The sequence below is a fragment of the Eschrichtius robustus genome, chromosome 15, assembly GCF_028021215.1.
Source record: "Eschrichtius robustus isolate mEscRob2 chromosome 15, mEscRob2.pri, whole genome shotgun sequence".
NCBI classification, from domain to species: Eukaryota; Metazoa; Chordata; class Mammalia; order Artiodactyla; family Eschrichtiidae; genus Eschrichtius; species Eschrichtius robustus.
In genome coordinates, this window is record NC_090838.1 from 86,666,631 (window position 1) to 86,691,859 (window position 25,229).

The 25,229-nt window shown below is 58.0% G+C and overlaps 1 protein-coding gene across 1 annotated transcript in view; it reads right to left on the bottom strand.

Annotated features, from left to right (window-relative positions):
* Window positions 1-4,447: 4,447 nt before the first annotated feature.
* The window catches only part of FAM178B (family with sequence similarity 178 member B), a 99,740-nt gene continuing 78,958 nt past the window's right edge, over window positions 4,448-25,229 (bottom strand). The window contains 4 exon segments of the mRNA XM_068564177.1: window positions 4,448-4,800; window positions 6,155-6,307; window positions 6,611-6,688; window positions 20,340-20,465. Of these exon segments, the coding sequence (XP_068420278.1) occupies window positions 4,768-4,800; window positions 6,155-6,307; window positions 6,611-6,688; window positions 20,340-20,465 (390 nt within the window). The 3' untranslated portion in view covers window positions 4,448-4,767.

The window sequence follows — 25,229 nt, forward strand, 5'->3', positions numbered from 1 at the left end:
GCCAACCGCGCAGGCTGGGCGTCCGGGCTCGGGAATGGGGCTAAGGGGATCCCCACGCTGAGGTTACTGGAACGAAGGCGTGCGGGCCACCTCAGGGCGAGTATCCGAGGCTTCTTTTCGGGGCAGACCAGAGTGGTCTGTCTGTTGGCCCCCAATTCTTCTTCGTTTCTTGGCCCCAACTCCTACTGACCCCTGCGATCAGACTGGAACGGGCCTCACCAGCCAGGAAGACCCCCCAAGTCTCCCCGAGACCTTCTGCCCCTTGTTTCTCACGCTCCGGGCAGAGTGACCTGCTCAGCGCCCCCCGGCCAGCTCCCGGCGAAGACAACCCTCGACTCCGATTGCACAGAGCCTACCCTCAGGAAATGACTCCTTCTGGTGCCGCTGGAAGGCTGAATAACAAAGTGACAGGAGCCCTGATGTTCAGACGAAAGGGTTCTGAGGGGAGCCACGCTGGGGGAGAACTGGCATCTTCAGAACCGTCAGCCTCCGCCCACAGCCGCTCCTAGAAGTAACTTGTAGCCCCGGCCTCCTGGGCGGTGCTGGGGTGTCCTCCTTGCCAGCCGGTTTCTCGGAGCTGGGCAGGTGGACAGAGGAACCCCAGGGAGGCCAGCCCACCGGGACCTGGAGACAGATGCCACCTCCTGGCTAGGGGCAAAGGGCAGAGGTGAAGAGACTGGAGGCCCTGAGGCTGCGGTGGTGACTTTAAGCCCGGTGCAGTCCTGGAGGGGAGGGACACTTTAGGGCCCTGTCAGCAGATCTGGATTATAAATCAGTCCCGATGGGAGCTTTTGTTCTGGGTTAAAACTTGGCATCAGAAAAGTGGAGACCAGAAGAGTTGCGGAGATAATTGGGAAAAGCAGCCCAGTTTGGATTCAGTAACAATTGGGTCTTTGCTGGTATACATAAAGGCCCCTTCTCCCGCGCTGGCCAAAGCCACATTTCCCAGCTCCTTTCCACCAGAAAAAAAAAAAAAAGAAAAGCTGTGGCCTTGGAGATGCTGGAGATAGGGGGCAAGCCAGTTAATTAGCATGGGGTGGGCAAGGAAGGCCTTGCTTCAGCTGACAGGCAGGAAGATGTGTGACCCCCCTCTTCCTGTTAGACCCTGCATCTATTTATGTGGATGTAAATCAATAGGCAGGTACCCCTCACATTTGTTCTGTGCTTCACACTCTGCAACTTGCCTTCACTCTGCCTTCATGACCACCCTTTCCAAAGTAGGTATTGTTTCTCCCATTCTATAGATAAAATGAGTCTCAGAAAGGTTATGCATCCTGCCCAAACTCACATAGATAATGAGCAAGGTCAGAATGTTAAATCAGGCCTTAAGGGCTCCTGATCCTGTCTTTCCACTAAGTCACGGGGTATCCTGATGAACTTTTAGGCCACAAACACTCCATTTCCTGCTGTTTTTCCTCACCTTCAAGCCTCGCCTTCACCTCCCACCCACCTCTAGATGTGACGGTTACCAGGCTGAGACCTGAGCTCCTAACCCCACCTGCAAGACAGCCCCAGTGGAAAGTCTCAGCAGGTGGTTTGGTTTCACTGGCCGTGACCGTCTTCTGTACCTCAGGGCCGGCTTCTCCGTTCCTGCTAACAGACTCCGGAGCCCTTCCCTCCCAAGCACTCCTCAAAGATAAGGCTGCAGCTTGCCTGCTCCCCTTTTCCACCTTCGCTCACTTTCTGCTGCATTCTGTTCCTTTCCGGCGCTGGCCTTTTCCGTGGGTGGGTGGGCAGGGGATAAAGTTTCCTGCATGACTACTTGCTCATGATTCATACTTTAAAATAAAAGCACAACTGATCAAAAATGAGGATTCCTGGGTCTTAAATTAAGAAGAAAAAAAGTTACTAATACCGGGGGAAAAAAAAAAAGGCTTGTGTATAGGTATATCAAGCCTCCTCAGGGCCTATCATATTCTATGGAAGGTATCCACTTTTCAGGCCTTAGGCCTTGACAGACCCTCTTACTTTCCCCATTCGTTCAACCGCTTGTGGCCAAGAAAAGGCAGATGTGCTAAATGCCCCCCGAGTTTCTCTGAGGACCCACTGGCAGCTCAGTCCGGCCCCTAGAGATGGACCCGAGAGTCTTCTCCGGAAAGCAAGGCCCCCCTCACTCCCACACCTTGGTCATGTGCCATGGTGCCCCTCCTGTGAACTCCAGCTCTCCTGAGGGTGCTTTCTGAGGGGGGGGTGAGGGCGGGGCTGAGGGGTCACAGTGGGGTTCGTGTAGTCAACACTGCCTGGCCGACTTCCAAGGGAGTCAGGAGCTGCTGTCAACCCACAGGGGGGAAATGAAAAAGCCTGGGTCAGCCACCCTTCAGGGGCCTTTCTGAGGGCCTGGGGACCGAGGGGAGTGGGGACATAGGAAAAGGACTTCCTCTCTCCACTTCCTCCTAAAGGAGAGTTATCAAAGCCGTCCACCTGGGAAGCCTTTCCCTTCCAGCCCCTCCCTACCACCATCGCCAAAGGAAGCAGGAAAACATCCGTCATCACAGCCCCGGATGCTGCTTTTCCAGTGGCTTCCACCAGGATATCCCTCAGCCTTTTCCCAGGGGGCTTAGGGATCTGGAAAGAGTATGTGGTGAAGTTGCCAGCATCACTGTGGAATTCTTGGCCTAGAGGCTGGCTCTCTAACTGGTTCCGGACTGGTTTTAGATCTGGTCAGCTCCCAGCCAGTTCCAGAGAGGGCCCATTACACGTCCCGGGGGACACCGTACGCCCTTGGGTGACCTCAAAGTGCACACCTCTGCTCAGGTTACAGGGAGGCCTCTGGAGGGCCTGAGCTGTCACCAACACCTCCTCTCTCCTTGGCATCTATTTCTCTCCTGGGGGTGAGCGTGCTCGGGAGCAGGGGCGGAGGGGGGCAGTGCACGAGAACCGGGCCTGGGCAGGAGGGCTCCAGAAGCCTGCACCACTAGACCGCTCAAACCCTTTCTCAGAGCCCAGTAGGGGCAGCTTCGAGAATTGGAAACTCCCCGCTTCAGACTCTTAGGCCTCCCTACTCCTTCTCTGCCCTTGGCGGCGAGAACGAAGAAAGGAAATTTCAAAGGTGATTTCCAGGTTTCCAGAGCAAACTGAAGAAAGGAAATTTCAAAAGGTGATCTCCACGTTTCCAGAGCAAACTGGATAGCCGAGGATTAACCGTCAGGATGTGCGGCGTCGGGAGCAGGGGCAGCCCTGAGGGAGGGTGAAGGAGGTGGCTCAGCACAGCCCCCGCTCTGTTATCAGAGGATCTCAGGCCTACCTGATGCCGCTGGGGCCTCAGTGGTGCCCTGGCCGAGGGGGCCTGCGATGTGGCCAGGAACAGAAACCAGAACTCTCAGGCAAGCCGCCTGGGCCTCCAAGCTTCCCTGGCAGAGAGCTTCTTCCACCTCTCACCTGGCGAAGGCAGAGAGGCAGGGAAACATGGTACCCGGCCCTCTGCCGTGTGCTCGTGCCCTCTGAATTATAGATCTGCCTTGGCTCCCAGCATTCTGGGCACCCAGCGAGAGCCTCCAAAACAGGCCCAGGAAGCGATGGGCTACACTTTGGGGCTGCAAATTGAGGCACTTGGCCTGAAGGTCCTTTATTTTGGGGGAGTTTCCTACTTAACCTGCCTTACCCTGACCCCCGTGGTGTGAAAGAACAAAGGAGAGGGACAAATAAACAGAGAAAGTCACAAGCACCAGCCTTGGTGAAGTTCCACTGGCAGATGCTAGGGTTGAGCTGAGGAATGGGCACAGGCCCAGTGGGCAGGGCTCATCCTCTGCTACTTCCTATCTACCTCCTGTGGCCCCTGCAAAACCCCATCCCAACCCAGAAAGGAGTCAGGAGGGGTCAGGGACTAGCAATGGATTCTCAGGGTTGGACGCGTGGACAGAAAGAGACAGTGATAGCCAAAGATCTCCTGGGGGTACCGAAGGCTCACTCACTTCTCAAGGGGAGCAGGTCAAAGACGTCCAGCACCCGTTTAGGGATCAGGGCCCACAAAACTGATCTTGGGTAAGGCAGAGGGAAAACAAAAAGTATTGGGAACTATCTTTCGGCACTGCTCCCCATGCCCAACTCCTAAGTCTGGGGGTTGATTTCAGAGCTCAACAATAAACTGAATTAAGTGTAATTACAGCCCTGAGCTACCATCTCACTCCGTGGCTCTTCCCCAGTGGCAGCGGGGCGTGGGGAGTGGTCCCAGACCGGTCCAAACAAACGTTCCCCATCTCTGCTCTCTGGGTGTCTGACAGCTCTCAGGCCACAGCCAGAACTGCCCCTCCCTGAAGGTTTACAAACAGCCCTCAGCTGCAGGGGGTGGGGCGGGGCACATGACTGCCTGGGGTGAGAATTCTGCAAAGTGTAAGCGAGAAGTCAGGAAACTGGACGCTGAGCACGGGCCCTCAGTAAGGGACTGAAGGAACTCTTGTAACCAATGATGCTGAAATGAGACTTTAGCGTGCACAAAGAACCCTCCTCACATTAGGGACACACAGAGAGGGGAAGGAGGGTGGGGAGGATGGTGGCCGGAGGACCCAGGAGGCCCAGGGAAACCAGAGCTTTGGAGACAAAGGTCTTGGGGAGAGGAGACGGTGGGGAAGGGAAGGAGAGCTGAGAGGTGAGCCAGGCAGCGAGAGGCAGGACCCTTGCCTGGAGGGGGCTCAGGGCAGCGGGGGAGGCAGGTGCTTGCTTCAGCTGGCTGGTCCTCCCCTGGCCTCCATTCTTCACGCCTCCAGTTACCTGGGCCATGTTCACTTCCTGCCAGAGCCAGGAGCACTGGGCCACCCCTGCCCTGCTCCATTAGATGTCTTCCCAGGGGCTGAAGTACCGGGTCTGTGGCAAAGAGAAAAGCAGGGTGTGACGGTCTGGGCCCAGGTAGGGCCCACCCATCGATGTGATGCTCCCTGGCGCTCCAGCATCCGTTGAATTTCCACTAAGGCCTCCTCCGTGCCAGGTGCTGAGCCACAAGGCTCCTGGGGCTCCCAGGCCAGGTGAGGACGTGGCAGGTCAACAGGCCACTCAACCACAGCTCTGCCTTGGTTCTCTCTACTCCCTGTTCACAGGCCCAGGGCGGTGTGAGAGGAAGGTGGGACCTGCCCCCTGGCTCGGCCAGGCCACGAACCACTTTTCCTTCTTTTCATGACAAACACACTGCTTCTCACCAGAGACCAGTGTGATCTAGTTCCTTAGGGGTTGAGGGTGAGGTCTGCTCTCCAGCTTTCTCAGAGACTTGTGAAATCTGAGACCCAAGCCACAGCCTGTGGCTGATGTGTCAGCCCCAAGTCAGAGGTTACGGGGGAAGGACAAGCAGAGGGGAGTCAGAGGAAAGGCAAGTTGGGAGCCCGGGAGCATTGGGAGGGGGGTTGGAGAAAGAGTTTTTACGAGACCCAGCTCATCTGCATCCAGGGCTGCGGGCGAGGGGGTGGGAGGGCTGCTTGTTGGAGGAACGGACAGAGGCCAGAAGGGAGGCTGCCAGAGCAGGGGCTGGACTGTGCGTAAGTGTGCAGGCTTGCGAGTCAGGCTGGTTCTGCGCCCTGGTTCTGATATTTGCACGCCCCGGCCTGCATGATGGGGCAAGCTATTTAACCTCTCAGTGACTCTGGCTAGCTTGTTCATCTGTAAAATGGGATCATAACAACACCTGCCTCATGGAGGTTACGTGGATTCACATAGAAGAGGGTCTTTATTCAATAAACATTAGCTATGAATATTTATTACCCAGGGAGTCTGAGGGAGTCAGGAGCGTGAGGGCTGTTGCTACAAAAACTGGAGGGACCAGGGCAGCCTGGGCGCGTTCCCCCCAGCAGAGTGGGAGGCCAGCCTCAGGCCCACAGGACAACTGGGCAGAGGGTGGACAGCTGGTGCCTCTCCTGCCCCTTCTTGGCACAGCTCACGACAGACTGGCCCTGTGGCCCAGGCTCTTCCCTCTCCGGGGTGAAGTTTTTCTTTGCCTTCACCCAGGAGTCGGCTGCTCTGTGCCTCCCTCACCGCACTCCCACACGGGGCCTCTGACTCTCGGTAATAATGGCGATGGCCCACCAAGGACGCGTCTCCCCGCACTGCCCTCTGCCCCCATCTTCCAGCCAGGACCCGGCAGCTGCAGAGGGGGCGGACACACTGAGGGCTCCGGTCAGCCGCCTGACCACTTCCCTCCCCTCCCAAGCCTGGGGGCTGGTGTGGGCACCACCTGGGGCTGGCAGTGGGCCAGCAGCTCCTGCCAGCGGATGTAGGTCTGGGCAGCCAGGTCCTTGAGTTTGGTCTGGTGCATGTCCTGGGGGCTCTCCCGGATGTGAGTGCTGATGTGGCGGTCCAACTGCATGCACAGCAGCTGCAGCTCTCCCTGCAGAGGCCGTGGGGGGAGGGGGGGAGGGCGGGGCACAGGCCCGGCAGCCACAGTCGGGGAGGGGAGCACAAAATCGGAGAAAGAGGAGGACGGGTCTGAGTGACTGCTCAGAAGTCAGGCAGGAAAGGGAGGGGAGGCACGGGTCAGTATCCCTTGGGAAGGCCTGGTGGGACGCTGGGAGGAGGACGAGGCCGGCTCCCCTAGGCCTGCTTCTTTCTCAGCCTCCCACTCCTTTCAGTTCCTGGCAGCGGGCTGGGCTCCTCCCCCAGCGGCCCCAGCCCAGCCTCTTGGGAGACTCACCCATTGGTCTGGAGTAATGTCCTGGCAGCTGACCACCAGCCCAGCCAGCGTCAGGAGGCTGTGGCACAGGTAGCAGACCTGGGGAGAGACAGGCTTCCCTGACTGCAGCTCCGGCCCAGCCCTGGGCTCCCTGCGACAGTGTCTGGGGGGGGTGTCTTCAAGGAGGGAGGGCCCCGCTCCCTCAGAGCTCTGCCCCTGAGGAATGACCGTGCTCCCTCCCCTCAGAAAAAGAAGAAATCCCTGCCATCCAGAAATCCACACTGTCACCCAGCCCCGTCCTGGGGCTCCAGAGGAGAAAGCCCGTGGGCGAGAGGGGCCTGTCCACTCTGAGCTCTGCCTGGTGCCTGTGGTCCCCGAGGTCTCTGCTCTGCTTCCTGTGGCACCCACGCCTGTGCGCACTGTGACCGGATGCCACTGTCCACTATATGCGTACACGGGTTCCCCATGGGTGCCCAGCTCAGGCCGGGGGGACACCCCTGCATAGACAGATGTGCAGCTCAGCCCAGACACTCCCACCGTGCTGACCGGAGGAGGCTGGCGAGGGGAGGGGGACAAAGGGCAGGAGGTCTGGTTGAGCATTTGCCCACCTTACCCACCTACTCATGCCCTCGCTCTTGCCCCCTGGACACCAAGGGGGTGAAAACAGGACGAAGGCCGATTCTATGTGATCAGAGGCTAAGTTTGATCCCGGGGTGCACTTGGACTCTGTTGGTGCCCATTCATTTATGAGACATTCACCTGCTGTGCAGAGAAAACGAAGTACGGGGAGCACCCACCCCAAAGACAGGCGAGGCTCCTGCTGTGAAGACAGCCTGCTCCTGGCACTCAGTGGGCATACCCCTCCCCCACTCCCCCCAAATGCCTGCTGCTTTGTCCCCTCCAGACCCCTCCTAAGATAGGAAGGGTGGCAGGAAGAACCCCACCATCATGCCTGTGGCAGATAACCAGCCCTGAGGCTGAGCTGGGAGGGGAGAGGCAGGCTCTAGAGATGGCCAGCAGGGCTCCAGTTTGGTGATAATGGGGTTGAAGCTCAGAGCCAGCCAAGGCTCCCCTGTCCCCCCACTTCCCCTGCCCTTATCATCCTCCCCCTTTAGAGCACCTGGTGGTGCCCCAGAAACCGTCACAGCCTCTTTGCACAGACCCAGCAGCCTCCTTAGGGCAGAAACTAGAACCGTTTTTGAGGGCATCAGACACTCTGGAGTGTAGTCTTCTCCAGCTCAAACACCACGTGCAAAATCCTGAGGCCACAGGCCACCGGCCCCCCTCCTCCAGCGGCACCTGCCCTGCCCAGGAGCCAGCCTGTTCTTCAGCACAGCAGCTGAGGCCCGCAGGTGGCTGATCCCACAGGCTGGCTGGGTTGGGCGGCACGGCACCTGGCAGTGGGGAAAAGCAGGGGGCCCACTGGGTGTGCCTCCAGGCGGCACTGCCCCAGGCTGGGGAAGATCCAGCCTCCGTGAGCAGGGTCCACCCGCTGGGTTCCCCTTCCCCAGCCTGGCCTTGCCCTCGGGAGGCCCACTGCTTTCGGAGCTCCTGAACTCCGCAGTCGTGGCAAACGGCTCTTTCCCGCCGTCCCAACCCCCTAAGGCAGGCTCAAGCCTGTGTGCTAGACACTGTACCTTAACTAAGACACAGCCACACACACTCAGACGTCAGAGGGGAAAAGATGCTTCAGGAAGGCAGTCATTTGGTTACTGACACTGAACACCGAATCTCAGCTTTCCCGTGGACCAGGAGGACAAAGGGTCCTTCTGGCTTTTCTGGGGAGGCGGGGAGCAGTGGTGGTGTGCAGCTGAGAGGGCTTCAGGGAGGAAGTGACTAAACCAGGTCTCAAAGGAGCCGTAGGATTTGAGGTGAAGTGGCCCTGTGCGGGTGGGGCACAGCCAAGATTACACCACCAGACAGATCCCAGGCTGATGGCAAGAAACAGAGGCAGGACTCGCTGGGGGACTGACCGCCGCTGGGGCACGAGCTGGGCTGCAGCGGGGGAAGAGGGGCGCCCTGGGGACTGGGCTGGCAGCAGAGGGACCAGACAGTGGGCAGTGGAGGCCACTCAACGCTGCTCTGGAGCAGGGAGCCTGGGCTGTGGAGGACAGACTGGGGGCACTTGGGGGAAGCAGGGGATAGAACCCGTTGGGATGGAATCCACCGAAGTGAAAACGCGGCTCTCAGAAGGATTACACTTCCTCCTTCATCTTTTTTCTTTTTTTTGTCTTTAAGATTATTTCTTTACAATGTGTGTACTTTACTCATATAATCAGAATATAATGAAAAAAGTTTTAGTTAATTTTAAACAAGACAATGCCAATGATAAACGACTGAGCCCAGGTGGGTCTGGGGTAGGTGTGGGGCAGGGGAGAGGGACGTGACCTTGGGAAGCACCCTCTTCGAGAGAGGGGCATTGAGCAAGCTGATGGTGAGAGGTGGCAGAAGCCAAAGAAAATATCCAAGGGCGATGGAGCCATTGGGTGGCGGCCGGGAGGGGGGCCTGTCTGCGGGGTGGGTGTGAAAGCCCGGGAGGGCTGTGGCAGAGGGGAGAGAAGGACCTTTCACCTGTAAACATTCCCCCAACCGAAGGGGGCGCGGAGGCGCTGGGCCGCGGGCTCAGGTGGAGGCCCTGGCCAGGCCCCCAGCCCCCTGATCCCCCCTCCCCTGCAGAATGTGTCTTCCTGGGAGGGAGGCGTGGTGAGGGTGGGCCTGGGATCTGAGGAGCGCCCTGGAGGAAAGCCTGTGCAGTGGGGATTTACTGAGAGAAAAGAACGGCTACGTGTGTACGGGTTTCACAACTTCATTCTTAATGCCGATTCCCATAACTGAATCTGGAGGGAAAATCCCAGGAAAACTATTCTGAATACGGGGTTTTTTTTTGGGGGGGGGGGGTGGGGGAGGAGAATAGCAAGAAGGAAGAGGTAGTTCTGAAGAACAGCCCTGTTAACCACACTGTCCAAAGGGCGGGTGCGGGTCCGGGGGAACCGTGCCCACTACCTGGAAGGAGGGCTGGGAGCATTCTCCCCGCTTTGGGGGAAAGGGCTTCGTTATCAGCAGAGTCGCCCAGACCATTCCTCCCCGCCGTCTCTGCCCTGAGGAGAGGATGAGGAGAGGTGAGAGAGGGTCCTTCGGCTCTCGTCCAGACAAAGGGACAGACCGTGGTGCCGGGGACACGCCAGGCTTCTCCTGCACCTCAACCCTCCTCTCCCAGGCCCTGTTTCTGTGAAGGTCAGAGAAGCAGAACATGAGCAGAAACTGGGGCTCTAGCAGGCTGGGGGAGGCTGAACCTGGGTCTCCTTCCTCTGGAAACTTCCTCCGGTGGGGAGGGCAGGGGCTGGCCCAGGAGCCCGGCAGGGGCGGGCGGGAGACAGGGTAGGACGCTCAGTCAACAGCCAGGTGTGAGAGCTGCGTTTCCTGCTCCAGTTGTGCTGTGACCAGTTCCTGAACTCAGCAAGCCCGTTCCTGTCCTGCTGGCACCACAGAAACGTGGGGCTCTGTCTTCTCTTTCAAGATACTGGAAAGGGAGGCTGGGCAGAGGCCAGGCATCGGCGGGGCCAGTGCAAGGTGGCCCTTCCTCCTGTCTGAGGCCCCTTCCAAGTCCCTACGGGCGGGCGGGGGTATGTATGTGTGTAGGGGAGGGTGCCGGGTGGCTTCAGGGTTAATGAGCAGTGCAGGGGCACACCTTGAGTGGGGGCTATATCCATCCAAGCCTGGGCATCTTGTCTGTAGAACGGGTCCTCCCCAGCTCAGGTCACCCAGCACCTCCCGACTGGGGCGTGAGTGGAGGCTGGGAAGCCCCCAAGGGAAACGGGGCCAGGAAACCTCAGTCAACGACTTGGGGAGAGGCAGAGTCTGAGGCATGGGACGTGCCCGAACCCAATGCCGACAGGAAAGGACGGTCCCCTCCCGCTGCTGCCAGCAGGGGCTGCAGCTCCACCTTCCGGGTCTCTCCCTGGAGTCTGGCAGGCAGACTTTTCTGAGAAGTTCTGTGCAGGATGCCTCCCTCCTGGCTCTAGAGCCTGGAGGCGGGGCCCCGTCCTCTCCCTGGGGAAGGATGACAAGGCAGAGAGATAAGAGACAGCCCACTGGGCTTGTCACCCGCGAAGGGGCCAGGGGAGGGGAAGGCCAGTGTCTCCTTTTCTGGTCCAGCTAGTTCTGACCCGGGAACCGCCAGCCAAGTCTTGGTGTGCAGAGCTTTCGTCATGAGACGAAAGGGAAAAAGGGTGGACGGTTCCCAGGAACTTCATCCTTTAGAAAAATTCCCCTCTAGCTAATGCCAAGGGAGCTGGCTGTGGGTTATTTACGCTAAGAAAGGGCAGAGAGCGGGAGGGAGAGGATCTCCCAGGAAGCCACTCGCTCTGACCAGAACATAATAGTTTCTCCCACCTCAGGTCCGACCAAGAGTGCAGGCTCACCCGAGGCAACCCTTCGAACCCAGCCCTCTCCCTGGAGGCTGCCAGCCCGGTGGGGGGCAGGGGGGGGGGGTGCAAGGGAGGCGGGGGATGGCAGATCTTGCTCTTGGCTGGAGGGTCCTGGGGGAGCAGGTCCAGCCAGGCTCTGGGGCAGCTGCCGTGCGGCATGGGGGGTGGGTGAGGGGAGAACTAAGGCTGACCCAGGAACACCTGCTGGGGAGGACACACTGACTCAAAGGACACAGCCTTCCAGCCAGGCTGCGGGGGCCCAGGGGCTCACACTGCAGATGTCGCCGGCTCCCGCGCAGCAAGCTGGCCCTCAAGGCCAACTGCTGGCCGGTTCCTTGCCCGGGATGCCAGGACCCCAGAGCAGCCTCCCTTGGTCTCACCTCTCCAGGCTCACAGGCTCTGGGTTTGTCGGGGGAGGGGGGGCTGTCCTGGGGGACCTGCGTTCAGCCACAGCCTGGCTGGGCTGCTCTCAGCCCCGTTTGGAAGGCCTGGAGGTCCAGCAGGAGAATTCTGCCATAGGTCCTGTCATTGCCACGTGTGGGTCTGCTCAGGGGTTCTGTTCCCTCAGAGACACTTCGCTGCGAACACACGCGCTGAAGGTCAGTTCTAGAACCAATGAAGTCTGGGAAAGAGTGAAGCCGTGCTGGTCTGCCTTGGGCCATTTCAAACCCAAGGCTAGAGCTGGACCCTGATGAATTCTTTTCCTTCCTTCCTTCTTTCCTTCCTTCCTTCCTTTCTTTCTCCTTTTACCAAATTGAACCCTATAGCACTACTGCACAGTGCCCTGACCCAGAGGGTTCCCACAGAGGTCCTGCTGACCTTCCCTTTCAGTAGATGTGGAAGCTGAGCCTGGAGAGGTCCCCTGACTGCATGACCATCTCCACTAAGTGTTAGGCCTGATGCAAACGTCTACACGGGCTCCCTTAAGCTGAACAAGCTGTGCGTGTGTGTGTGTGTGTGTGTGTGCGTGCGTGCGCGCGTATTCCCTAAAGGGGATTTAACCCTGGAGAGAGATCAAGGCCCTTCTGCATTGCACAGCCAGGGCCCAAGGGCCTGCTAGAGGCAGGACAGGGAGAGGCTGAGGCTCCCCCCTGGGGAGGAGAGTCGGGGCAGCAGGCCTGAGCCCCAGGGCATGGCCTAGGTACTCCATCACACACCGGCTGGGCAAATAACCACAAAAACAGTCAGTCATGAGTAATCCTGAGGTGGGGCTACCTGCAGGCCCCAGGCCAAGAGCCTCAGACTGGTGACAGACTGAAGCTCGTCTGGCTAGTGTGTCCACCAGAGCTCAGGATGAGAGGGGATGCGTTTTTCTAGGCGAACCCTGTCTGGACCTGTCCTGGAGTGTGACACCTGCCACCATCTCTAGGATGCTATTTCTTCCTAACTTCTTCCGCCCCACAAGTTAACTGCATGATTTATTCCCCTTGCCCAGGCTGCTCCTGCTCCAAGGTTACACTCTCTGACCTTGGCTTGGGCAAGCACCAAAGCAGCAAGCAGAGGGCTGTGCCCACAGGAAAGCTGAGTATGGAAGTGACTGACCAGGACAGGTCATCCGTCATAAGTCCTAGAGAGAAGGAAGTGACAAGGACACATGACCGACAGCACTAGGAGATGACATGGTGACATGGCACCTCTTCCTAGCCCAGGTCCGTGGAAGCACAGGGCACAGAGGCCAGAGAACAGACGTCACAGGCAGGACTTGCCAGACTCACCCCGGGGGCTTGCAAGGCCAGACACTCAGTTCTGTAAATGAAAGTGCCTGTTCAGGCGTGGGGGTGGGTGGGGCCCTAGACATGGAGCAGGATGAGGCCAACAGGCTGACGGGAGACAGGCTGGCAGCATCTGGACAGGACCAGGACTTCCGGCTCAGCTGCTGCGAACGGCCACTGCCTAGAAAGTTTGTCTCAAGGCCCCAGCGGGGCGGAGAGATGGGATATCTCTGCCGAGGCTACTAGAGGGCCTCGGGGCCCAGCATGGGTCCCCCTCCACAGGTACCTCAGAAGATGAGCCCCTCACCTGCTCTTCTAGCTGCCCAGAGGAAGGGGGTTCAGAGACCTGAGACCCTGAACTCACTTGAAAGGGACAGAGGTATTCTTTTTTTAAGCTCTATCCTGAACTTGGAGCTGGGCCTTGAGCAGCCCTGGCCCCTGGCTCTTGGTAGCGAGGGTGGGGAGGGAACTAGGAGGCCGTGGCACAGCGGGGCCAGGTGGGGAAGAGATGCAGCTGAGACAAAAGCAGGAAGGCTGAGGGCTTTTTGTTCCTGTGGACCTGCTGCAGGGGGTTATCTCAGCGCATCTGCCCCCCTCCTATGTCTGCGGGTGGGAGGAACCGAGGGGCTACAGGCAAACCCCTGCTGGAGTGCTCCCACCCAGCCCACCCTTCCTTTCTGGCTTCCTGCTGGCCATGGGGCGGCAGCGGGGGGGGGGGGATTTGACAGGCGGGGATTGGCTGGCCCTTCCTGCTCCTCCAGCTGGGACTAGAGACCCTGACCCCAGGGGGATCTGGAACGGAAACCCAGCTCTGCCTGCTGCCCAGAGAGGACGACATTCTCGGTGCCTGTGTTTGAGAATCTACGCCTGGGCGTGCACGTGTACATCAGTACGCGGATTCCAGTGCCGGAGGGAGCCCCTGAAACCAGCCAGGGTGTTGGCAGGGGCTGGAGAGGCCCCACGGAGCGGTGGCTTCCTCAAAAGCCATTTCCTCAAAAGCAATGGCTTCCTCCCTTCTCTTTCTTATCTTTCTCACTCTCTGTATTGTCTCCTGGCGTGTTGGCATGGCCAGCGCCTGGGAAGCACTGCCCTCCTAATACTTCCCGTGGGTGTTAGAGAACAAGGCCTCTGCCCACGGCTGAAGACCAAAGGGATGCCACGGACACTAAGGCTTCCTGGTGCCCAGGATCCTGCCCCCTCCTTTGTCGAGTCCCAGCCTCCCGTCCCCTACACCCAGGCCAAGGTGCCGCACGGTGGGGACTTCAGCCCGGACTCCAGGGAAAGATGTGTGACCTGGGCTGGCCAGTCACTTCATGCCTGGCTATGTGATTAGCTTAGAGGTGAGCACATGACCCAAGCCAGGCCAATGAGACTCAACTCTGGGACTCTGTTAGGATCCAGGACAGAAGCTCTTTCTTTCCCCCTGGCTAGGGTTGCAGAGGGAAGGAAATAAGCCCGGCGTGTCTCAGAAGCAGCGGGAAAGCTGCCTGGGAATGCACCAAAGGGCAGAGCCTAGAGATGCAGAGGGCAACACTGAGGTTTCACGACACTGCTCAGCCCTGGCTCAGGCTCAGCTGAGCCTGATGAGCTGTCCCAGGACCTCCTGGGACGTGTGTTTGTGTTTCTGTCACTACAGGGTCCCGGCAAAGACAGGGTGAGAAGGGACAGGACAGGCGGCGAGCAGCAGAGTAGCTGAGAGGGCCGTGGTCTGCCTGGCAACTGCTCCTCCAGGCTGAGGACAGCTAGTGAGGGGCCTCACACACCCCTCCTGCTCCCCGCTCAGGTGCGTGATAGTGGGAGCTGAGCCCAAGCTGCTCAGACAGGGCTCTTAGAAGGCACTGCTGAACTCCCTGGTGGTCCAGTGGTTGCGACTCGGCCCTCTTACTGCTGGGGCCCGGGCTCGATCCCTGGTCGGGAAACTAAGATCCCGCAAGCGGGCACTGCTCCTCCGCCCACACTCCCGAGGCTGCTGCGTGGGGCTGGGTGCAGGGGAGAGGGGAGAAGCGTCCCTCACCAGACTGTACCTGCTCAGGGCAGGCACTTTAATGGAAGCATGTGGTTGAGATAGGCCCTGGACCCAACCCTCAAAGGCGACTCTGTTCAGGTGTGTGAAGCAATGTGTGGACAAGCCACTGGCTGCGTGAACAGACTGTAATGACCACCGGAATCCAAGGACAGGAGAGACAGGCCAGGCATCGCCAGGAAGGAGGACCAGCAGGAGCAAAGACATGGGCCTGAGAACGGAGGGTTTCTGGGAAAGACACCCATTGCCTGGAATCAAATGGAGTGGTCTGATGCACAGGAGAAAAACCGCATGGATGAAGTAGGGCCAGCTGACAAAGGCCCTGGATGGGGGGGTTTGAATATGATGTGACAGGCACTCAGGTTCACTTATTCCTACGAAGGAATGGGAGAAAGACGATCACGAGCTGTCCAGAAGGACTTGAAGGACGGAGAGACAGAGGTAGGGGGGTCTTAGGGCAGAAGCAGGTGAGTCACCCGCATGGGGCAAGGATGGTGCCTACGGGAGGGACCCTTGAAGGGTCCTTAGGAGGACTGAGCGTGGGGTGGGGCAGGGCAGAGAGCAGGCCAGAGCTGCCGAGGACTCGAGCTGGCTGGGCTTCAACAACAGCTGCCTGCAGAATCTAAGCCTCTCCTCCCCAGCTCAACAACATCACTTTAAGCCCTGCTCATACACCTGCAAAGAAGCCAGAATTCCTGGAGTCAGTCAAAGCTGGCCTGGGCCCCCCGCCCCATGTGCCTTCAGACGCTCAGAGGTACCCACTGTGAAGGGGCTCAGCGGCCACTCAGGTGGCTGTGATGTGTATCTGGGGTATGGATCTCCCCTTAGGGTCAGCTACCCAGAGGTCACCTCCCCAGAGGTCACCTCTTTGAAGTTTATTTCCAAAGATGCCAGCTGTTCCTCATTTTGGAGGAAGTGAGGAGGAACCCAACACAGACTAGCCAGGGGAGGAACTCAGGAGTCCTGAATAGCCATTGTCCATTCTTCAAAACCAGTCTGTTTTCTCCCAGTCCTCCTCATCTTGGCCTGACCAAGGTCCCCAGCCCTGTGGGCGCGGCTCTCCCTAAGGTGCAGGGCAAGGGGCAGGCAGTTTAGGGGAGAAGGCAGAGAGTGGAGGGAGAGGGAGGGGTTCCTGCTCCATCTGTCCTTCTAGGTGACACGAGGGCCAGGAGCCTGTGCCCCAGCCAAGCCTGAGGGAGTCCACGTCCCCCTGCTGGTGTCGAGTGCCAGCGGGAGAGTGCAGGGAGCAGAGGCGGGTGCAGAGAGCCGGAGGGCAGCCCCAAACTCCCCAGCCACACCCAGTCACGTAAGGCAGCTCTTGGCAGGGTCACCCGACACAGGGACAGGCCAGCGCAGGAGTAAAAGCAGTAAAACTTGTTTGTTAACTCTGTTAACACATGGGGACACCATAAAGATATACAGGAGATGCACACAACACACACACACACACACACACACACACGCACGCACAAGACACGTGCACACACACATGCGCGGCAGTCCCGTGCCCTCTGCAGAAGATGTGCAGAGACGCCAGGCGTGAGTTCAAAGGAATCTGTGAGGCCGGGCGGGGTTTACCCGGAGCATCAGCCAAGCCCAGAGCACGCCCCGCCCCTTCCCTGTTCACACATGCACTTCTCTTATAAACAAGCCTCTCGAGCACAGAGACGGGAGCACAGGCCATGTGCGTGGCGAGGCGTGTGCATGGTGAGGAAGCTGATGGGAGCCCCTTGCAGCTGCGAGGCTCAGTCTGGGTGGGGTGGCTTCTTGCGGCTGGGCCCTGGGGGGACAGGGCCCATCACAGATGCAGGACCCTCAGTGGGTCCCGGGCCGTCTGTCCCGTGAGGACACTGTCGGGCTGTGAGGAGGGTGTGCCCAAGAGGCAGAGGAGGAGACAGAACCGGCTGGTGCCTCAGGGCAGCCCCAGTGCTGGGACGTCCCCCTCCGTGACCTTAAGTTTTCTTTCCACACAATGAGAGATGGTTAACTTCCTCAAAGTTCCCAAATTTAACCAAACTGGGGGAAAAGTTCCACCCTACCATAAAGATCCTGGTTCTACAGACCTTCCAAATCCCTAGGGGAAATACAGAACCAAAAATTCCTTCCCTGTAGCATCCATGTGGCAGAAGGCCAGGGAGAAGTCAGGAAGGGCAGGGAAGTGTGGTCAACAGGAACGTCACACACGGCGGAGGTTTAACAAGACCACAGCGTCAGTCATCTCGATAAAAATGAGTTAAGTCTGGGCAAATATGGTTTAGGCAAGTCAGCTAAAAGAAAACAGAAAGCCCCCAGGACACCCCTGGTTCTGGGCTGTACGGCTGAGCTCGTCGCTTTGAGGAGACAGTGGAAAACAGAGTCCAGTTACACGATGTTTGCACAGAGGCCGAAAGGACAGCCTCACACACACACGGAGGCCTGGGAAGGAGCTGGCCTCTTGCAGAATTGGTACCCATGGGCCAGAGGGAAGCACCTGGAGGCCAGCTCTCAGAGTACACGCCTGCATTAAGACAAACTCTCCCACCGCTATCAAACAGCAGCCCCTCGCAGGGCAGCCCCAGACCCCCAGGCATCACTCTGACCTCAATGCTCCTTCTCCTCTGGGAGAACCCCTCTCAAACCAGGCAAGCACAGGGCTGCCAAAAATCACCCAGGGGCTGAGCAACTTCTTTACCCAAAAGCACTTTAAAATGCTCAAAGTACTCTAATCTTCCCATTCAGAAGCAGGATTCCTATTTTCCACACAAGCTCTGCCCTGATTTGCTAGGACACTTTGTGACTCTGAGCTAGGACAGAACCCACGCCCCCCCCCCCAGCCCCCTCCCACCTCCCATCCCACACCCACCCCCTGCAGTGTTGCAGAAGGAGCAAGTTGCTTCTTTTGTTGAACTTGGTGGTTAGCTTTCTCAGGCAGGAATCTCACCAGCTTAAAATTACAAACAATGGCTGTGATTGGTTCTCTCATAAGCAGGTGACACTTCTGAAGTCAAGGGCCTCCAACAGGAGAAGCCCAGGCCATCAACTCTTGTAGCCTTAATGAAACAAGGACATTAAGAGACAAGGGGGCCTATACACAGAGGCTGGTCTGAGGGCATCCAGAGGGAGGGCGGTTTCCAGCAGAGGGGTGGGAGGGCCAGAATGGGCTGGAAGGAGAGAGTTCAGAGCGGGAGAATTACAATTGCATTCATTCATTTGTGCCCTCATTCAACCATCTAGCGCCCAACACAGCACGCGATGCTGAGACACCAGCTGTGCCCACAGTCTAGCTGGGGAGACAGACAAGTCGATGGACAACTGCAAAGCCATGGGATCAGTGAGGAGAGAGAGTCACACCCTGGGCACGGAGCACCCAGCCTCCGGGGAAGGCAGGACCAGGGTGGGAAGAAGGCTGGGAGCTTCCCGGGGGAAGGAGGAGCCTGGGCCAAGGCCCCAGGCAGAGACAGGAGGAGGGGTGGGGGAGGGAGCGGAGGCTGGCAGAAGTGTTTATCTGAAGAGCTGGAGGAGGGCTGCGACCCAGCAGTCTTGGCAGGAAATCTCCCAGACAGGAGTGAGGGGCCTGGGGGCGGGGCCCAGCAGGGCTGCCCCAAGGGATAGGGTCCAGCAGGGCTGCCCCAAACGCTGGGAAAGGCCTGTCCCCATTTCCTCCAGGCTGGGTCGCCTCAGGCCAGCCTCACTCCGGCCTTAATTTCCCCGCCGCACTCCAAGCAGAAAGAAGGCAAAGACTGCGAGCTCTAGGGATAAAAGGCTCGGCCAGCCCAGACCACCACTCCCTGTAAAACAGGGCAGATGACGCCGCTGCTCTTTTTGGCTGGTGAGTAGCCCGATCATCTTTGAAGATGAAACACGCCTGGGCCCTAATGAGGAGTCAGTGGGTTCAGCGGGGAGTGGGGCTGGGCTGCGGGAGTCCCGTCGTCTGCCCCACCCGGCCCCTCCCCGTCTGGACAGTACGCGGCCCAGGGGGATATAGGGTGCTCCACGTTGCTGTGCAGACTGCTGCCCGTGTGCCCGCACCAGCCCCACCCCTCCCCGTCCCTTCTCTGCTCTTGGCTACCTCAGACCAGCATCAATCCCAGTGGGCTCGAGCTGCAGCAAAGGCATCTAAGAGCTGCCTGGGCCTCACTTGCCTCTTTTGCTGCCCTGGACCAGCACCCGGCCGAGACACGCCGGCCCCTCGTGTTTCCAGGCCAAATGGGTCATTTCCAATATGCAGCCGACCGGGGTTGACACTTCACAGCCTCCTTTGCATGCATGAGAACAGTCCTCAAATATAAAAGGATACCCTCTGCCCGCTTACTCCCCTCTCTCCCCAGGCTGTTGAAGGCACATGTGCTACCAGACTGTGAGGCGAGGTCCAGGGGTGGCCCCAGGGGCCTGGAGGGCAGCTCTTCCTTGGCCAGACCAGACACAAGTGTCCTCTTTTCTCTCTTGCCCCTCCCCTTCTTCTTCTCTCTTTTTCCCTTCCCCCAGCCCAGACCTGGGGCCTGCCCACCTGTGTCCTGCTCAGACAGACCACCCCCAGGGGCTGACCCCACCTCTGTTCCAGAGCCCCCGGAACACCCAGACTTAGCCTCCGTAACGAGCTCCAGTTTCACGGGAAATAGCCGGCAAAGGGGAACAGGGCCCGGGGACAGCTCACGTAAACTCACTGACATTAGGCACGACTGAGAGATAACCTTTGCTGCGAGTTCCAGGAGAGGAGCGTACACCTGGGGGTTATCATATCTTCTTAACAGTTCATTTGTATTCATTAAGTAATTAATTCACTTATCTGATTTGCAGAATGATGCCCAAAGGCTGGCCTTCTGGATGTCAACATCCAACCAACCCCTGGGTGAGCTTTTGGAACTACCGCCTTCCTAAATTAGCAAGATGCCTATCTGCATCCTTCATCCCTGAGTCCCCAGGGATGGGGGAGCTCACTGAGCTCTACCCCCCAACTCCCCAGGGAGCCAGGCTTGGGACTCCCAGGCTGAAGCCCCTACACCGCCACCCCTGCTTGACATTCACCCCAGGGGCCACAGGCCTGACCATTCCAAGCCCCACAACCGGCAGGCTCTGGGGTACCTTGTTGCCCCTGACTCCCGCCAAAGCATAGCTTTCAGGAAAGCTGGGCGACGTCTGGAAAGTCAATTAGGAAGAACTGGGGGAAGGCCAAGGACTCGGCCTCAGTGAGGACCACAGGGAACAGGAACAGGGAGCTGGACCCAGCTCCACTCGCAGCAAACAAGGGGCCTCTTGCATCTGAACATTCCCTGTGCTTCTCCTTTAGGGCACTCCCTTCCCACGCCACTCCCCTCGCCAGCACTTCATCTCCTGCGTCCTCTCTAACGCAGCTGACAAAGCCACGCCAGGCCACAAAGGACACAGCGAAACTCACAGCCTGCACGCCCGTGCCCACTGCGCCTCCATGAGGGGCACAGGCTCTGTGGAGACGGGCGGGAGTAGCTGGCTGGGCTCTGCTCCGAGGCCCCGGGCTTTCAGGACTGGCAGCCTTAAAGGCCCCCAGGCTGTGCCCTGTGGACAGCCCAGGCTTCCCTGCTACCCTGGGGTGGCGGCGCCTTGGAGGAGGTGGGCAGGGGCTGGGTGCTCACCTTGTAGTCTAGCTGGGCACTGGCCTTTGGCTGCTGCTCCTGGCCGGGCGGCATGGTCTCAGGGCCCAGGTACTGCCCCAGGGTTGATGGCCTCATGAGGCTCAGGAGATGGCTGAGCGAGGACAGCTGGGGAGAGAAGGGGGGCCATAACTCACGAGTGCTTGGGGCACTTTGGGGACGCATGGCCGGGACACCCCGGCTGGCAGGCATGGGTCAGAGCCTAGGCTCTGGAGCCAGACCATTGGCTCCACGACCTGGGGGCACCTTTTCCCTTGGGAGCCGTGTGGCCTCTCGGAGCCTGTCCCCATCTGTGAAGTGGAGACAAACACACCCCTTCTTCCCGGGAGAAGAGGCTCTCACGCTCACAGGGCATGCATCCTTTAGACAAGTGAACGAGGAGGACTCAACCCACATCCCGGGACTGAGCAGACACTCAGGGCTTAGAAGAACCAAGACCAGAAGAGGGTCTCCTCTGCCACCGGACAAGACCTTCCCACCCTGAGCTGCTGCTCAGGCCCGCTGGTCCTCTCTTGTCATTTAACTTGTTACCACGGGCGTTTTCAACACTCCTGAAAGAGGAGAGGTTGAGAACTACCTCCATACCCATCTGTGTGAACGTGAATGATGGCTGCACTCATCACCCCCAGGCCCCCTCCGCCTTTTTTCCTTCCAGAGAATTTCAAAGCAAATCCAAACACCGTATCATTTTACCCACAAAGAGCTTCAAACAGAAAAGGATAAGGAGTTTTTCCCCAACATAATCACATCATTCTCTTGCCCAACAAAATTACCAAGAATTCCTTACACGATCAAACACCTGTGTTCACTTTTCTCTGATTGTCTCAAAAATGTCCTCATGCAGTTGTTTTGTTGGAATGGGATTCCCCGCGAGGTGCACACATTGCCCTTTGGTTAATGTATTATATCACTCAATCTGCTAGCTGCCCTACCCCCCATCTCTGAACAAATGGGGGCACGTGGCCTGCCTAAGTCCAGGTGTCTGCATCCAGCCACTCCTTCCCACCCAGCCCCTGCACCTGGTTTGGGCAGCCTCGGCTGAGCCCCAGCAAGGACCACCAGCTGCCCCAGAGCTAACTCACGGCCGGGGGTCAGTCTCTGAGCCCTGGGCCCCTCTGAGGCCACCTGTAACCCTGGGGAGGGAGGATGCAGAAGGAAAGAGCTGGGCCAGGGGAGTTCACAGAGGCACCATGTCTTTAGATGTAGCAGGTGGAGGCTGGCCCAAAGGGCGAGGGCTAAGCCTCTGGGCCAGCTCCCTGCCCGAGCCCAGCCCTGCCTGGCACACCTGGCTTCCTCCCCCTGACTCGCCCGCAGACACCTGCTCAGCACCTCCGCCAGCCACAGGCTTAGAAAGCCCACAAGAGCAGCTGGGCTGAGTGAGGGCTAGGAGTCAGGCCCGGGGCCTCGGCTCCTGGAAGGGGGCCAGGGCTTCTTGGCCTAGCGTCTGATCGAAGAGAGGGAGGGCAGGAGGCAGGGAGAGAGAGGGGGGAAGGTTCTGGGCGAAGAGAGGCACCATCTGGAGCTTCACCAAAACCAGAGCTGTGCTGCCTCGCTCAGGCCTTCCAAGTCTGGTGATAGTTTCCAAAACAGCCCCGCCTGCTCCGGGCTCACAGCTGTGCAAGCACAGGAGCGGGCTCTGCAGCCTGCAGCCCACGCCCCCAGAAGCAGCCCTTCGGCAGGCAGCCCCGCCCCAGCTGGGACCCTCCCTGCCAGGAGCCCTGGGCGGGCCGGGCTGGGCCGGGGAGCACACAGCAGCGGCTGGCTGCTCCCACGGTTTTCCTCTCACTCCGTGAAAACAGCTTCGCTCTGCTCAGCACAGCAAGCTGCTGCCTTCTGATTGCTTTTTCTCTTTTGTTCCCAGCTCTGGCAGCCGCAGTCATCCCCTCCCCGGGAGACACACCCTTCTCCGCGGTCAGGACTTATTTGGGCTGCGTGGGTCCCAGCAGGGCCAGGCTCTGACCAGCATGCCTCCCCACTTTACCCCCACCGCTGGGAGCCGTCTCTGCAAACACTCAGCCTGTTAGGAGAGACATCCCCAGGCAAGAAGCAAATGATCACCCAAAAAGGCAGGCCTCCGCTGGCCTTGTCGGTTTGTCCGGCAAGAGGCGGCAGACAGTTCCAGCGAGGCAACTGTCCACACAGCGGTCCCTCCTGTGCTCAGACCCCGGCAGCTGCTTCTATTGGCCCAGCGGAGACGGCCAGCATCTTAAATGTCTGCGAGGCCCCGGGTGGCCCCTGTTGTTCCCCGGAGCCTGTGCCCTGCCTGGGCCTTCTGACCGGACACTGCACAGCTGCCCCCTCCGCCTTCCAGCCTTCCTCCGGGCCCACCTTCCCAGTGAGGCGCCCACCCATCTACCCAGCAGCAAGCACCTGCTCTTGCTAATCCCCTTCCCTGCACGACTTTTGTTTCCCAAGCACTTATCACCTTCTGACATGCTATGTAATTTTCTTGTTTGTTATGTTTATTATTATCTGTCCCCTGCCCCTCACTAGAACGTAAGCTCCGTGAGGGCAGTTTTGGTCACTGCAGAGCCTTGCACAGCACGTGGCACATGGCACAGTTGCGCCCCCTTATCCGAAGTTTCACTTTCTACGGTTTCAGATACCCGTGGTCGACCGAGATCCGAAAATATGAAGTGGAAAATTCCAGAAATAAACAGTTTGTAAGTTTCCAATCGCGCGCGCCCTTCTGAGTAGCGTGATGAAATCTCGCGCAGTCCTGCTCCGTTCCTCCCTGGCTGTGAATGTCCCTGTGCCCAGCGGATCCTACCCCGTTAGTCACCTGGTGGTCGTCTCAGTTACCAGATTGACTGGCGCAGTACTGCAGTGCTTGTGTTCTTGTGCTCAAGTGACCCTTATTTTACTTAATAATGGTCCCAACGCACAAGGGCAGTGATGTTGGCAATTCAGCTGTGCCAAAGAGAAGGCTTAAAGCGCTTCCTGTAAGTGACAAGGTGAGAGTTCTTGACTTTAGAAGGAAGGGAGAAAAATCATGTGCTGAGGTTGCTAAGATCTACAGTGAGAACAAATCTCCTATCCGTGAAATTGTGAAGAAGGAAAAAGAAACCCATGCTGGTTTTTGCTACTGCAGCTCAAAATGTAAAAGTTATGGTCACACTGCGTGATAAGGGCTTAGTTATGATGAAAAAGGCATCAAATGTATACAATAAGATATTCTGATGGGGAGAGACCACACTCACATAGCTTTTATTGCAGTATATTGTTATAATTGTTCTATTTCATTATTAGTTATTGTTATTAATTTTTTACTGTGCCTAATTTATAAATTAAACTTTATCATTGGTAGGTATGTATAGGAAAAAAACATAGCATATATAGGTTTCAGTACTATCCACCATTTCAGGCACCCACTAGATATCTTGGACTGTATCCCCCACGGATAGCAGGGACTACTGTATATGCTTAATAAGCATTTGTTAAATGCACAAATGAATGAATGGCAGGTCAGGTCTGCAGCTGGCCTTTCCATAGTAGATGCAAGACTTTGCCTCCCTTGATTCTGGCCATTCGAAGCCCGTGTTTTCCAAACTCCAAACTGGAAGGCATGGCTTGACAAAGCAGGCTTGCTGTGTTGTAAGAGGTGGCCTGGGATAAGAAAGGAACTCCCGATTTCTCGCCAAACCTGTTACACCTGTGTCTCCCCTGTCTCGGTAAAGGGCTTCTCCATCCTGCCAGCTGCATAGGTCTTGGAGGCCTCCTCGCCTCCTTTCTCTCCCATTCCGCATCCCGCTGGCTGTACTTGGGAAATACACCTAGAATCTCACCACTGCTCGCCACCTGCGTGCGCCGCCATCTCCCCAGGCCAAACCACCATCAGCTGTTGCCAGGATTACTGCAATTGCTTCCTTCCACCCGCAACAGTCCAGTCTCAACACAGCAGCCAGTGTAATTGTAAAAAATTTTATAAGTCAGATTATGTCCCTCCTCTTATCAAAACCTTCCAGTGGCTCTCCACTTTGGCATGAAAGTCAAGCCCCCACCTGAGTTCCCACTTACCTCTCTGACCTCAGCTCCTCCTACTCCACCCTCAGCCCTCTGCTTCAGCCACACCGGCCTCTCCTTTTGCCTCCAACCTAAGAGGCCTTTGCCTGCCCCAGTGCCTTTGCACTGGCTGTTCCCTCTGCCCGGAATGCTTTTCCCCAAGAAACCTGCGTGACTCCTTTAGGTCGGTGCTCAAATGTCCCCTTCTCTGTTCACCCCTATAAAACAGCATCCCCCCCAACACTCCCCCTCCTCTTTATCTGGCATTATTTTTCTCCATAGCACTTATCACCATCTGGAATGCCAAAGATTTACTTCTCTCTTGGTGCCTGTGTCTGTCTCCCGCTGAGTTTCATGAGGGAAGGAGACTGAATGCTGTTCAGGGCTGTATCTTCAGTGCCCTGAGCCGTGTCTGGAGCACACTGGTGCCTGGGGCCAAAACCCTGCTGTTTCTGGGATATTCCCATGATTCGCAGGAACAACAGGAAGGAAGCAGTTTGACCCTGAGACTCTCCTGGAAGATGCAAGCCGTGGGGTCGTTGCATCCCGACCACCTACAGAAGTCCTGTCCCTCAAACTCAGTTCCTCAGCACCTGCTCCTGCTCCTGGGGCCTCAGGCTGCAGCCCGAGATGGAGAACCAAGCAATCCAGGCATCGGGGACTCCTCCTGCCCAGCGGTGCCCTGAGAACCCCCTGCCTGGACACTCACCCCAGATCCTCTCCTTCTACGAGCCAATTCTCAACCCCTGAAGTCCCCTTCACGGTGAATCAATTGCTAAGGTTTATCAAGCACTTATGCATGGATGAAGGAAGGGTCGGCCCTTGTCCTCCTATCTGCCAGCCAGGACCAAAGCTCAAGGGACCAGCCGG